Source organism: Dendrobates tinctorius, unplaced genomic scaffold (genome assembly GCF_039654945.1).
Source record: "Dendrobates tinctorius isolate UK_male_01 unplaced genomic scaffold, ASM3965494v1 ptg000041l, whole genome shotgun sequence".
NCBI classification, from domain to species: domain Eukaryota; kingdom Metazoa; phylum Chordata; class Amphibia; order Anura; family Dendrobatidae; genus Dendrobates; species Dendrobates tinctorius.
In genome coordinates, this window is record NW_027361709.1 from 485,344 (window position 1) to 500,791 (window position 15,448).

The window sequence follows — 15,448 nt, forward strand, 5'->3', positions numbered from 1 at the left end:
CACTTTAGATCCCGATTTAGAAGTGTTCAGACCCCAAATAAAAGCAGAACCTGTGTTCAGTGTTTCCCAATGTATTGTCAGGGCAAGCTGGGACTTGTAGTTCCATTGGAGCGCACTGGCCCCATTGCACAAGTCCCCAGGGTCATCTGCACACAATGAAGCGGTGGGTGGTGTCACATGTCATTGTGCGGCGCGGTGCTGGGTGTGGTGGTTATATTGTGTCCAATAAATATTGTTATGACAAAATATTAAAAGTGAAGAAAAAAAAATAAAAAACCTAAACTAAGAATCTGCAAGAGAAAATAGTCAGGAAGCCCCGACCGCGCCGCCTCATTGTCCCCCGCGCTAATTATAGGACGTCAGGGCGATGCACTCATTGCACAAGTGACGGCACGCACCATTTTCACGCTATAGGTTCTGTTACTTTATGGACAGATGTAGCAGGGCTGAACTTGTCATGCAACATTGGCAGCTGCACCTTTCCCTTAAATGGGTTTTGGCACCAAATAGGTTTATCCTTTGGCGTGACGAACAGCGCTGCATGTGAACACAGAGCGCAATGGAGAACCAGAGTAACGCCACCTTGTGGTCACTGTCTAAACTACACGTAATTATAATATATATATATATATATATATATATTTAAATTTTTTTTATATAAAAACTACAGATAACAGGAAGAATGCAAACTTTAATAGTTATATGATTTACCATTACAGAGAAGAGTATAAAAACACCTTTATAAAATTAAGCTTTTTAAGAACACAACGCTGCACACATTCTCAGGTTGTGGATTTTCTAGTCTTCTCAGGTGAGTGAAAAATTAATATTAAATTATTACAAAAGATGGTGGTGTAGGGGGTGTAACAATGTGATTGATCCAAGGAGGTCACATGACCGCGCAGCAGCACTTCTGGGGGTAATTCTGCGCAAACACCTTGTTTTCCATTCCATAAATAAAGTAGTTTAATTTCTTCCCTTTCCAGACATATTGCACCTTAGTGAGAGGAATTAATTCCACGGTCTGCCTCTGCCGGGAGGAAAGAAAATATGTTGACTGTAGGAAGGATACATTTTATTAAAAAAAAAACCTCAAAGTAAACTAGTAATTAGATATGTGCTTTGGCAAAACTAAAGTTTATTTGGTCCTGCCAATAAAGCTTCTTTGAATTGAATTGATATTGGATACCGGTTACCATCACTAGGGGGTAATCTGGTGCAGCTCCTCTACAGGTGCACAGGATTCAATTACAGCTGTGCAGTGCTTGCCCTCTAGTGGCAGAAACCAGTATCTGCATTTTTTTTTCTAAATTCTCTTAAATTAAAGCTGAATACAAGCTGGGACTTTTAGTTCTCCACAAAGTATGATACTATGAGAGCCATTTATGCAACACGGAGCAGATACAGCACACTGACACATACCTGTCTAAGAACACGACACGAGGAGGAGAACTGCGTACGATGCTGATCCAAAGCATTCTGGGAAGCCCAAATAATGGAGGAGTCTGGGAAATGTGACAGTGGAGTCGCCTTTGTGAAACATAAAAAAAAAGGAATTAAATTTGGCGTTAAACATGCAACGTCACAATGTAATGAATGAGGACTCTGCCTGACCCCACGTCTCTCCTGAAATCCTCTGTGCTCCTGAGAACCCTATTCCTTTCATTATGCATCTCTCCAATGATTCAGCATGCTCTACTCCTGAAATACTCTGTGCTGCTTAGAATTGCATAGTGACAGCAGTGGCAATCCAAGCTTGTCCCCCCCCCCCCCCCAATATGGTTGATCTTTCAGGATAACTGACCGACAGCTGCTCGTCTGTATGGATCCTCTCTCCGTGCACAGATTGGAAGAGATCCGCTGAGAATTCCGAGTGATGATCCGATATAAACTGATATTTATTATTTTTCCTGCAAAGAAAACAAAGAAAGATTACAGATCTGATTAATACATGAAACATATAAGCAGCAGACAGATGTGCGGCGTTGGACCATGAAGAGTTAATCAGATGAGCCGGGTGGTTACAATGTGTCCAGTCTAGAATATAAATATTTATCTTTATCCTTTGCTGCAATGTATCAGTGCAGGCCTCAAGAATGGTCTGGATGCTACTGTAGCAAACCTTCAGATGTGGGGACCATTCAGACCTGTCAGGTTTCTTTCTCTACAGGTCAAGGTGACGGCTCCCAACCCAGTACGCGGAGAAACTGGAAATGGTGACGAAGAGAAACATAAAGGCTGCTACAAGGTGGCCTCACCAGATGGTGCTCAGCTGCAGGTAGGCCAGGACTTGTCCCCTCCCGGCACAGGTGACGCAGGTCTGGATGTTGCTGATGTTACACATCCTGCAGCTGCAGAGGAAAAGAACGCGTCAGATTCCACTCATTGTGGGACTACAACTCCCAGCATGCTCCGATAGCCTTCAGCGTGCGCTGCGGCGTCACCAGCTGCAGAGCTCGGAGCATGGGTCACCCCATCAGTCACCTCTCGGTCCCGGCCCCGTAGCACTGCTGACACATCTCCATCTGCAGCCGTCTCCCGGTGCCGCTGCACCACATGCACTGGACCTGCGGGAACAGGAACGTCACCGTACAGAAGAGCGGAGCGTGCGGACCCCCCCCAAGGCCTCACTGATAGCATTCTATGAGTAGTACCACCCTATAACTGAACAGTACAAAGAACATCCAGTGTCACTCACATAGTCCTCCAGTCACACCCAAAGCAGCATTCAAGCCTCTTGCACAGATTATGCATTGCTATGCGCTGTGGGAGATTATCCCCTTTATTAACTGCTTTGTGGAAACTCGGTTAAAGGGAGTGTCAGCCCAAACAGAGCGTACACCAAGTGCACCGCCTTGTAGGGGATATCGCGCAGCTCCCCTGTAAGGCTGTGTGCACACGCTGCGGATTGGGGTGCAGATTCATCCGCGTGGAGGATTTTGTAAAATCCACAGGTGAAACCGCAGGTCAAAAGACCTGCGGTTTTACCTGCGGATTGCTCTGCGGTTTTGCCCTGCGGTTTTTCATCTCCTCAATGGAGGAGATGGCAAACCGCAGCGGAATCCGCAGAAAGAATTGACATGTCAATTCCTTCTGCGGATTGAAAACCGCGGAAAATTCCGCACCGTCTGCACTGCGGCTTTTGATACCCATAGGGAATCATGGTACTGTACACCGCAGCAAAATCCGCAGCGTGTGCACACAGCCTAAATATGGCGCCATGATTGCTGCCTTCTCTGCAGAAACTGAAGTTTAATCAGCTATGCTAATAAGGTGCTTGGTGCACTCTGGGTGTGGCCAAGAGGCTCGGAGCACTGTTGCACCCACTGGTTTTGCACGCCCCCGCCTTCCCCACAGATTCAGAGCGCAGGTGTGCTTCACAGGCCTCACTCCAGGCAAGTCTGCGCTGTCAATCACCGTGAAGGAGGCGGGACACGCATAACCAATAGGTGGAGCCACGCGCCGAGCCTCTTGGCCACACCCAGAGTGCACCAAGCACTGAATTAGCATGCGTTTCTGTAGATCGGAGGCAGCGACTACAGCAATAATGGTGCGATATTTATCGGGCCGATATCCCCTACAGGGCCGAGCACTTCATCTATACGGTCAGTTTGGGCCGACACTCCCTTTTGCGCAGATTTTCCTGTGCTTTCTGTAAAAGTAGTTGATGCAGCTCTGGATGTGACTGGAGGAGGCGACACCTGACTGCTACATGCGGCTTCTTGTCCCCCTCACATCTGGGACATGTCACCACTTCCCCGCATCTTCTTAGTGACTGGCTGGTCGGACTCACCCGGCCGCTGCCGTGACACTTCAGACACATGTTCCTTCCCATCCCTTGACAATGTGAACATGTCTGAAAAAGAGAAGAGAAAAAGGTCAGGTAGAAATGACAACCCCTGGACGGGGGCAGCACGTGGGGTCCGGAGATACAGGCTCTGTGCACACGGTGCGGATCCGCAGCAGAACTGCAGGTGATGTACAGTACCATTATATCCTATGGAAAATTGAAACCGCAGTGCAGACGGTGCAGATTTTTCCGCGCGGTTTCGAATCCGAAGAATTGACATGTCATTCTTTTCTGCGGATTCCGCTGCGGTTTGCCATCTCCTCCATTGTGGAGGTGAGAAACCGCGGGTGAATCCGCACCGTGTGCACACAGCCATAATGTTCACAGTGACCGGACTGTCCGGGCCGAGCTCATCAGTGCCTCATCACCTCCCATATACAATCTCTTGCCCGCTCATGCCGCTTACACCTAAAGAACATCTCTAGAATCCGCCCTTTTCTCACCATGGAAACAACAAAAACTCTCACTGTCGCCCTGATCCACTCCCGCCTAGACTACTGTAATGCTCTATTAATTGGCCTCCCTCTCACTCGACTCTCCCCTCTCCAGTCTATCCTTAATGCAGCAGCCAGGGTTGTCCATCTGGCTAATCGTTTCTCAGACGCGTCCGCTCTTCGCCAGTCGTTACACTGGCTGCCAATTCATTACAGGGTACAATTCAAAGTACTTGTTCTCACCCACAAAGCTCTCCACAGTGCGGCACCCCCTTACATCTCCTCCCTCATTTCTGTCTATCGGCCTAACCGACCGCTGCGCTCTGCAAATGACTTTCGACTAACCTCTGCCCTAATCCGTACCTCCCACTCCCGACTCCAAGACTTCTCCCGTGCTGCGCCAATCCTCTGGAATGCTCTACCCCAAAATATTAGGACCATCCACAATTTGCATAGTTTTAGGCGCTCGCTCAAAACACATTTGTTCAGAGCGGCCTATCACATTCAGTAATCAAAGTCATGTTTGTGTGTGTGTAGCCCATTCACTATCTCCATCTAACCCCCACCCCCTGAAGATGGCTGGACCGTCATTGTAAATACATCATTGTAAATACAAACCTGTGCTTTGTATCCCCCCCACCTCATTGTAGATTGTAAGCTCCACAAGCAGGGTCGTCTTATTTCGCTTTAATTATTGTATTGTTAACGTTGTTACTTATGACTGTTGTGTTTGAAACTGTTCAACTGTAAAGCGCTGCGGAATATGTTGGCGCTATATAAATAAAGATTATTATTATTATTATTATTAGTGCCGACGCCGCTCTGGGCTGTTTTCCTCTGTTATCAGCCAGTTGCTCCTGACTGCTTCTCTCATGATCCAAAAAGTAGCAAAAAACTTACAAGGTCCAGAATTTATCTGCCGTGAATCGGCGGATTCTCGCTGCTGTCAGGATTCTGCACGGACCCCGATTGACAAACCTGACGTATATGAGTGGGGTGGATTCACCCTACAGCGTGTGATCCCCTCTCCCATCCTACAATAGTCGGCCTCTTATTACTGTATGAGCTATGCATGGAGATTCTGGACTAATGGGCGCCGGATTATCGGAGTCTTATAGGCTGCACTGCCCTCCCCCGGCTCGGTACCTTCACACAGGTCGTATTAGGAACCTTCATTGTCTGGGTTCCATCCTTGAACATATCGGGTACAACAACCGGGATCTCCCAGGGCTGCAGGAGCGATCCGGCATCGGGGGCATCCACGTGCTGACCTATGGACCGACAGAGGGATCAAACATAAGAAGAGTATCCCCAAAACCGACCCTGGAGAGTCATCAGACGAGTCAGGCCCGCTCATCCCCAAAGTGACACCGCCCCTTTAAAAGCAATTCCCTATTATAATAAGGTTCCATTAATCTGCAACCCATGAGGAATGTTCTCATCTATCATATGGGCTCCGCCCATGTTACCATGACCCCACCTCTTTGGTAATCTCAGTAAATGTGGCCCTTTGGGGCCCTGCACAAGATGGGACCCCGGAGGCACTGACCCGTATATTGTTCCGTTATCCAGTCACAGATCCGCGACTCCGTGAAGGTCTCCAGGGAATACTGAAAATAAAGAAGCTATAGATGTGGACGTACAGTAACGAGATCAGTACAGTAACCCTAATATTCCTGTCCTTCCACATCTCTGAGAGCAAAGCTGCAGTGTAAAGCATGGGGCAGGGATGGAGAAGTAGGATGAGCATGTAATGAGACAAAAGGTGGATTTCAGGCCACCCAAGACTCCAACATACAGTGCACCTAGGGCCGGGGTTATGAATCATAGCGGTGCCCTGGGGGAGCAGAGCTGCACTGTAAAGTATGAGACAAAGAGAATAGGTTTCTGAGTTTAAGGTGAAATAGGAGAAAGCGCGCATAGCCCAGAATACAACAGAACATGAATCCAGGAGAAAAGCTGCAGTGAAAAGCATGGTGAAGAGAGCAGCAGTCTATGGCACTCACCCTATAAGTGTTAAAGGGCTGCAGCTCCTCGGTCGTCATGTCTTTGGCCACAGATCTCTCGTAGCAACATTTGCCGTTACCGTACTCCTGAAACGCTTGTTTGGCTGCAGCTTCGGTGATCAGCAGCGCCCTGCAGAGGAGGGTCTGTCCCTTTAATATCATTTAACCCTTGCAGGCCCTCAGGTTAGGTAACACACGGCTTCTTACCTGTGGTCTGGATTTGTAGGGCAGGATGTCTCGGCAGACCCCAGAGTTGGGTCTAAAGGAGATCGACGCTTCCCACCTGTAGAAAGAGACACCATTAAAACCCCCACATCAGGTGTCCGGCACCCAGCTTTCCTAGAGGCCTGAAAGGCAAATCATTACACAAGAGTTCAGTCCTGGAAGGAAAGGCAGAAGGTAAAGACGACGACAAATGAGGATCTGGAGATTAACAGGTTAATGTATTATGAATTCAAATATTGTATCCAGATGAGAGAATCATATAGAGCAACTCCAGAATATATGGGGCATGAACCTACAGCTCTCCAGGTGTGGGAGAACTACCGCTCCCAGCATGCTCCAATGGGAGACCCCGGCCCCTGGAGCTGACAGAAGAGACCCCTATAGCAGAACAATACATGGGCCCTCAGCAGCCCAATAGCACATCATAATGTACAATCCCCCCTAATCTAGCTGGGACAGCGGGCCCCTGACCTAGAGGGGACAGCGGGCCCCTGACCTAGAGGGGACAGCGGGCCCCTGACCTAGAGGGGACAGCGGGCCCCTGACCTAGAGGGGACAGCGGGCCCCTGACCTAGAGGGGACAGCGGGCCCCTGACCTAGAGGGGACAGCGGGCCCCTGACCTAGAGGGGACAGCGGCCTATGACTTCTCAGACCCCTGTGCAGCTGCACCAGTGGTCTGTCTGCCCCTCACATGTCAATCACATGCTGATGGTTTGTTACAATGTATCAGTCTGGAGTCAGACTATTATCATCTAGACTGGATACAAATGTAGCAAACCCTGAGCTGTGATCATTCACATGGAGGAGGTCAGAGGTCAGGATGTGACCCGGGGATCCCTCACTAGCTCCGCTTGGTCCGTTCCTTTATTTTAATGGCCTACACCAATATAAGACCCCCGACATGTACTCACCAGCAGTAACAGCCCCCGAATATCCAGAACTAGGACCACCGAGGCAGTTCTGATTAACCCTTACTTGGACTGGCAGGCGGCTCTTGGCACCCACAGCTGTACCCGGTGGTCTGAGACTGGCTTTCATGCCAACTGGTGGGTTGGATGAAGACCCCTTCGTGCCCCATCTCCCACTGATCACAGTTGGACTTAGTGGATGATACTGCTCGGTGCCAGGGTTCAATGACGTGAGGGGCAGAGCGGGTACAAGGCCGCCCTGGGGGGCATGTGGAGATGACAGATCAGCAGCGGAGCCCATGGATGGCGGAACCGGAACGTCGTCCGTCGGGGAAGATTTCGGAGTGTTCAAATCAATGTCATCAAAATCCAGAGGGCAGCGAGAAGACGTCAGAGCCATCATTACCGATTCTGGGGAGCAAAGAGTTAACCCATAAGTCAGAGGATTCCAATAGGGAATTCCACTACAGCAATGCCATAAAGTAGTCAGGAACTAAACTACAACTCCCAGCATGCTGTGACCACTGCAGGAGCTGTACAATCACAACAGATGAAGACCAAGACATTAATAAATCAGCTGATAAGGAACGATCCCATCACATGACGGATTTCCGATCCCAGCCGTATTAATCACGCCATTGATTGGAGATTGACATTTTTTTAAAGCTCCTTGGAGAAATTAATGTTTTATTGCTTAAATAGCAACTCCAGTCATTACCTGAGGGAGAAACGCAAAACAGTTACTGCAAAATGTAGTGGTCTGTACCCCGAGCGCAGGCTGCCATAGGACAGCGACGGGCCACCATATAGGACAGCGATGGGCCATCAACCGAGGCAGGACAGGAAGCGCAGAGGGAAATATTTCCCATAAATTAGATTTTCCTTTGTTACAACCTTGTGAGATCCACAGAAATGGAAACATTTGTATTTTATTTTGGAACAAGGCAGAAATCTACATACCGGGTTCTATCTGCAGACAGCTGACATTTACTACAATGTGTCAGTGCACAAGAGATTAATCTTACACCTGAAGTCAGATAATATTCACATCCCACTTACATTGTAACACTCCAGAGCCACAGATGATCCCCAGTCAAAGCGACTGTGGGGGCCGCAATCCCACCACAAGATGTGCCAGGGCCCAGGGGGCCACACCTGGTGTAGGGAAATCACAAGTGTAACCCCTTCACTGCCAGGACAGAGCTTTAACGAAGACAATCATTCTCACCAGGTGGCCATATAGAAAAGTATTTGGCCACTCATCTTAAAGAGGATGTCGGCCACTTGTTACATGTAGCGTGGCCACAATAAAATAAAAAGCCTACACATACCTCCAAACTTTTGCAGAACAGAAAGGACACATTTTGACAACTTCCCAATAGAGTTGAGCGACTTTAGTCGGATCGGGTTTCGTGAAACCCGAACGAAACAAAATTTGAGTTGGATGTAACTGGTCCGACGGGCAAAAAAAGTCGGAGTTTCGTCCGAAACGCGGCCCCAATGCAAGTCAATGGGAAATAAAAGTCGGCATTGAGCGGATGACATTTATCCACTCAAAAAACAATCAATTGCACCATTTCTTTTACAACCTTTACTGATCCCTGTAAATAATCTGATCGCTTTGCTGTTCGGGTCGATACGATTGCACGGACACAAAATTTGTCTGTTATTTTCTAATTTGTGATGTTTAGTATTATTTTTTTTAAAAAGTGCGGTAAATATGACATTATTGTAACTGCTTTTTTTATCATTTTTTAGTAATTTTATAGGAAGAAAACAAATCTTTTTATTTTCCCTCTAGAATGGAGGGGCATAGAAATACACTGCTATGTACAGCTGTATCTCTGGGTATCAGTATTATCTGCTAGCAGTGCAGCTTCATGTACACAAAATCCTCCAGCTGATGTCAGTGGCTGCGGCTCGTGGCTTTAGCTGCTGTCTGCAATGGTAGAAGTCAACGTGCTCAGATAAGGTGTTATATAATCGTGCTCAGGTGCTGAAGCTTCAGCGTGCTTGAATAATGTTTGACTCCCTGCGGCTGCATGTCTCACAGCTGTTCGACAACCGCAATACATGCATCGATGTGGGGGGCACATAATTTCCTCCATATTAATGTCTTTGGATGTAGATGAGGACAGTGAAGCCCTCGGAGGTGGATGTGGGGGGCACATACTTTTTACATATTAATGTCTATGGATGTAGATGAGGACAGAGAAGCCCCCCGGAGGTGAATGTGGGGGGCACATACTTTCTCCATATTAATGTCTATGGATGTAGATGAGGACAGTGAAGCCCCTGGAGGAGGATGTGGGGGGCACATACTTTCCTCCATATTAATGTCTATGGATGTAGATGAGGACAGTGAAGCCCCCGGAGGTGAATGTGGGGGGCACATACTTTCCTCCATATTAATGTCTATGGATGTCGATGAGGACAGAGAAGCCCCCGGAGGTGGATGTGGGGGGCACATACTTTCCTCCATATTAATGTCTATGGATGTCGATGAGGACAGAGAAGCCCCCGGAGGTGGATGTGGGGGGCACATACTTTCCTCCATATTAATGTCTATGGATGTAGAAGAGGACAGAGAAGCCCCTGGAGGTGGATGTGGGGGACACATACTTTCTCCATATTAATGTCTATGGATGTAGATGAGGACAGTGAAGCCCCCAGAGGTGGATGTGGGGGGCACATACTTTCCTCCATATTAATGTCTATGGATGTAGATTAGAACAGAGAAGCCCCCGGAGGTGGATGTGGGGGGCACATACTTTCTCCATATTCATGTCTATGGATGTAGATGAGGATAGCGAAGCCCCCGGAGGTGGATGTGGGGGGCACATACTTTCTCCATATTAATGTCTATGGATGTAGATGAGGACAGAGAAGCCCCCGGAGGTGGAGGTGGTGGGCACATACTTTCTCGATATTAATGTCTATGGATGTAGATGAGGACAGAGAAGCCCCCGGAGGTGGAGGTGGGGGGCACATACTTTCTCCATATTAATGTCTATGGATGTAGATGAGGATAGCGAAGCCCCCGGAGGTGGATGTGGGGGGCACATACTTTCTCCATATTAATGTCTATGGATGTAGATGAGGACAGAGAAGCCCCCCGGAGGTGGAGGTGGTGGGCACATACTTTTCTCCATATTAATGTCTATGAATGTAGATGAGGACAGAGAAGCCCCCGGAGGTGGATGTGGGGGGCACATACTTTCTCGATATTAATGTCTATGGATGTAGATGAGGACAGAGAAGCCCCCGGAGGTGGAGGTGGGGGGCACATACTTTCTCCATATTAATGTCTATGGATGAAGATGAGGACAGAGAAGCCCCCGGAGGTGGATGTGGGGGGCACATACTTTCTCGATATTAATGTCTATGGATGTAGATGAGGACAGAGAAGCCCCCGGAGGTGGATGTGGGGGGCACATACTTTCTCCATATTAATGTCTATGGATGTAGATGAGGACAGAGAAGCCCCCCGGAGGTGGAGGTGGTGGGCACATACTTTTCTCCATATTAATGTCTATGAATGTAGATGAGGACAGAGAAGCCCCCGGAGGTGGATGTGGGGGGCACATACTTTCTCGATATTAATGTCTATGGATGTAGATGAGGACAGAGAAGCCCCCGGAGGTGGAGGTGGGGGGCACATACTTTCTCCATATTAATGTCTATGGATGAAGATGAGGACAGAGAAGCCCCCGGAGGTGGATGTGGGGGGCACATACTTTCTCGATATTAATGTCTATGGATGTAGATGAGGACAGAGAAGCCCCCGGAGGTGGATGTGGGGGGCACATACTTTCTCCATATTAATGTCTATGGATGAAGATGAGGACAGTGAAGCCCCCGGAGGTGGATGTGGGGGGCACATACTTTCTCCTTATTAATGTCTATGGATGTCGATGAGGACAGAGAAGCCCCCGGTGGTGGATGTGGGGGCACATACTTTCTCCATATTAATGTCTATGGATGTAGATGAGGACAGAGAAGCCCCCAGAGGTGGATGTGGGGGGCACATACTTTCTCCATATTAATGTCTATGGATGTAGATGAGGACAGAGAAGCCCCCGGAGGTGGATGTGGGGGGCACATACTTTCCTCCATATCAATTGTTTGGAGATTTGTATTTAACCTTCCTCACAACTTGTGTTTGTTACTTTAGAATCTTTGTAGCAATAACTGTTTCATGTTCAGTACAGACAACTTGGGTTTAATAAATACTAATGGAAGAGGAAATGAACGACATAAACCATGAAGCTTGTGGACATTGTCTGAGTCCTGTCCGCACCCTCGGCTCTGCACATCACCGTGCCTGCCAGCCTGGTGGTCTCAGCTATTCCAAGGCGCTGTCCGCACACTCTTTTCTCTGCTGTGACAGTGTAACCACCAGCATACTCCTCTTTAGTAATCCAAGGTGCGGTCCGCACAGTTGACTCTGCTACATTTAGGGTAAGTGCACACGTTGCGGATTGCCTGCGGTTTTGCCCTGCGGTTGGACCCCTCTACAATAGAGAAGGTGTCAATCTGCTGTGGTTTCCGCACAAAGAATTGACATGCTGCGGATTAAAAACCGCAACAAATCCGCGCGGAAAAATCCGCAGCATGTGCACTGTGTTTTTTGATTTTCATTGATTTTAATGGTACTGTACAACGCAGCAAAACTGCTGCGGATCCGCATCATCAAAACCGCAACAGCAGAATCCGCAGCGTGTGCACACACCCTTAGTGTTTCCAGTTGCGGAGCCACATGCCGTCCTGCATATCCGGATCTGCTAGTCCTCGCTGAGCATCGATGCTTCCCGTCTGTGCTGCTCACACTGACTTGCCGCTTATTTTCTCCACCTCACAAGTGAGCCTCATCCATCACCATTCATCAGAAAACATAAAATTCTTTCAATAACCAATAATAGCTGACACTGCGCTAAAACTGTGACGAAAGCGGCTTTTATTGACACATGGTTCAGCTGCGGTGCAGCAAAATGTGAATATGTCCCAAGTAACATAACCATAAATGTAGTGACACCGGGATGAAATAGGGGGCAGTATTCTCCTGCAGCTTTGTTACAGTGTAACACCCTGGATTATCACTCTGATGGGACTCCATACAGGTCAGTCATGTGACCTGTGACATCACTTGTCCCGCCCATGAGGAGCATGGTCCGGGAAACAGCAGACATTAGCAGATGAGCTTGGTCACATGACAACGCAGCATCCGCACTTCTGTGGATAGTTCTCAGTATACACTTTGTTCTCTTTTCCATATACAAAGTAATTATAGCGGTTCTCCCTCCACACGTACTCCACCTTGGTGAGTGGCAGCAATTGGATGCTGTGCCTCTGCAGGAACAGGGAAAATAATTGTTAAACTCTGCACAGGTTAACCTCCCCCTCTGGGAAAGGATGCCCCCCCCCCCCGCATGGAACCCACCGTCCACCGCTGCCATGTTGTAATCCCTATTAGAATCATGATTATTCATCTCCGTTAGTAACGCACCTGTCTGAGCACCCGGCCGGTAGGAAAAAACGCGGTGCGGTGCTGCTGCAAGGCAGACTGGGAAGACTGATTTATGGAAGGAACTGGGAAAGCAACGAGCGGAGACAACTGCAAGAAGGAAAAGAGAAAGATCAAGAGCCAATCTCTGTTCATCAATTCCCAATACACAAATACCTGCCTCTCCCTCCTTTATTAAATTCTATTTATCAAAAAGAAGAAAGTCTTCTTTTTTTTCAATAAAACATTGAAACAAGAACAATATAAATAACTGAACATAAATAATAATAATAATAATAATAATAATAATAATATAACAGAGGTTTCTCCAAATACATCACAAAATGTCACTGCAGATCGGTGATGTCTACAATAAAGCATGACGGGGGCTAAGTGATGTTTACAGTGAACATGGTGGGGGCTTGTCTATAGTAAAGCATTGCAAAGGCCCAGTGATGTCTACAGTAAAGCATGTCGGGGGATTGGTGATATCTACAGTGAAGCATGGCGGGGGATCAGTGATGTTTACAATGAAGCACGGCGGAGGATTGGTGATGTCTACAGTGAAGCATGGCAGGGGGATTGGTGATTTCTACAGTGAAGCATGGTGGAGTTAAGTGATGTTTACAGTGAAGCATTGCAGAGGCTCAGTGATGTCTACAGTAAAGCATGTCAGAGGATTGGTGATGTTTATAGTGAAGCATGGCGGGAGCTCAGTGATGTCTACAGTGAAGCATTGCAGAGGCTCAGTGATGTCTACAGTAAAGCATGTCAGAGGATTGGTGATGTTTATAGTGAAGCATGGCGGGAGCTCAGTGATGTCTACAGTGAAGCATGGCAGAGGCTCAGTGATGTCTACAGACTAGTAAAGCATGTCGGAGGATTGGTGATATCTACAGTGAAGCATGGCGGGGATCAGTGATGTTTACAATGAAGCAGGCGGGGCTCTGTGATGTCTACAGTGAAGCATGGCAGGGGGAAGGGGGATTGGTGATATCTACAGTAAAGCATGGCGGGGCTATGTGATGTCTACAGTGAAGCATGGCAGGGGGAAGGGGGATTGGTGATATCTACAGTAAAGCATGGCGGGGCTCAGTGATGTCTACAGTGAAGCATTGCGGGGGCTCAGTGATGTCTACAGTGAAGCATGGCGGGGGCTAAGTGATGTTTACAGTGATGCATTGCACAGGCTCAGTGATGTCTACAGTAAAGCATGTTGGCTGATGTGTACAGAGAAGCATGGTGGGGGCTTGGTGATGTATTTTTATTTTTGGGTTATTCATCCATCTACCTTTCTGAAGCACAAAACCAAAGTTTTCTCACCAGCAATTTCTCATCCATGAATATTTTGTCTCCTGTCACCTTTTCGAACAGCTCAGTAGGAAAATCTGAATTGTGATCGGCTACAAACTCATAAATGTGATTTTTCCTGAAATCAGAAGAGACAATGTAATAATGGCACAAAAATCACTTTTACCCCCTAACCTTCTGGTGCTGGTTTTACCCTTCACCCTGAGATGAAGACTCCTCAGGGTCTGGAATGGATATATGGAAATCCTCCACATCACTACAGATGGAGTGGGGCACGGTGGCTCAGTGGTTAGCATCTGTAGTGATGTGGAGGATTTCCATATATCCATTCCAGACCCCGAGGAGTCTTCATCTCAGGGTGAAGGGTAAAACCAGCACCAGAAGGTTAGGGGGTAAAAGTGATTTTTGTGTCCTGGGTTCAAATCCCACCAAGGACAACATCTGCAAGGAGTTTGTATGTTCTCCCCGTGTTTGTGTGGGTTTCCTCCCACATTCTAAAGACATACTAATAGGGAATTTAGATTGTGAGCCCCATTGGGGACAGTGATGATACTGTGTGCGAACTGTAAAGCACTGTGGAATATGTTAGCGCTATATAAAAATAAAGATTATTATTATTATTATGGAGGATCCTGCCTGCTGCAGTGTGTGGAATTAGGGACTGGGGTCTTCTGGAGGAGCTAAGGGGCTATCAGGCACCTGTCTCTCATCCTTCCCCCTATATAACTGCCTATGTAATGACTACTACAAACTTTCTAATTCTTTGAACTTTTTAAAAAATAAAACTTTAGTGTAAACCGCAGTTGTCGCTAGCCAATAGTAGTGATTATCGATGGCCTCTCCGGATGACCACTGCAGATTATTACTCCTCTCCTCACCATGTGACGGTCAGCTGGATGAAGTTCAGGATCTGTCCGTGTCCAGAGCATCCCTCACACTTCACGTATCTGCTGCTGTTACAGATCGTGCACCTGTGATTGAGGGGATGGAGAGTCACTGAAGGCTGACACTTTAAACGCAGCACAGACATTGTACGTAACATTGACAATGTAACAACTTTGCAAACAGTCTGTGTAAATATTGGATGTACACAGCTCCCCTGCAGAATCATGGACCCAATTTATTATTGCATGTGGCTTATTTTTTTTGTATAATTTTTCCTATTTTTTTGCTTTGTTCTTTATCAAGTTGCTTCCATCTTGAAGTTGAT

At 47.5% G+C, this 15,448-nt stretch overlaps 2 protein-coding genes across 5 annotated transcripts in view; both read right to left on the minus strand.

Moving 5' to 3' along the window:
• Window positions 1–671: 671 nt before the first annotated feature.
• On the minus strand, window positions 672–9,283 carry LOC141088772 (protein SSUH2 homolog). Of its 4 annotated transcripts, none has more exons than XM_073574926.1 (12): window positions 8,756–9,283; window positions 7,428–7,835; window positions 6,498–6,573; window positions 6,291–6,420; window positions 5,834–5,894; window positions 5,431–5,555; window positions 3,794–3,856; window positions 2,485–2,567; window positions 2,259–2,351; window positions 1,805–1,910; window positions 1,423–1,530; window positions 672–1,030 (listed from the first exon to the last, which is right to left on the minus strand). In XM_073574926.1, the coding sequence occupies exons 1-12, from the start codon at window positions 8,967–8,969 to the stop codon at window positions 890–892; spliced, it is 1,608 nt and encodes a 535-aa protein (XP_073431027.1). In that variant the 5' UTR covers window positions 8,970–9,283; the 3' UTR covers window positions 672–889. The 4 variants fall into 4 exon arrangements, with proteins under 4 accessions (XP_073431027.1, XP_073431028.1, XP_073431029.1 ...); XM_073574927.1 differs by lacking the exon at window positions 8,756–9,283 and adding an exon at window positions 8,484–8,647; XM_073574928.1 differs by lacking the exon at window positions 8,756–9,283 and adding an exon at window positions 8,385–8,477.
• A 3,081-nt stretch (window positions 9,284–12,364) lies between these two features.
• The window catches only part of LOC141088874 (uncharacterized), a 44,506-nt gene continuing 41,422 nt past the window's right edge, over window positions 12,365–15,448 (minus strand). The window contains exons 23-26 of the mRNA XM_073575105.1: window positions 15,117–15,209; window positions 14,251–14,356; window positions 12,931–13,038; window positions 12,365–12,773 (exon numbers count right to left, since the gene is read on the minus strand). Of these exons, the coding sequence (XP_073431206.1) occupies window positions 12,630–12,773; window positions 12,931–13,038; window positions 14,251–14,356; window positions 15,117–15,209 (451 nt within the window). The 3' untranslated portion in view covers window positions 12,365–12,629. The remainder of the gene's footprint in view (window positions 12,774–12,930; window positions 13,039–14,250; window positions 14,357–15,116; window positions 15,210–15,448) is intronic.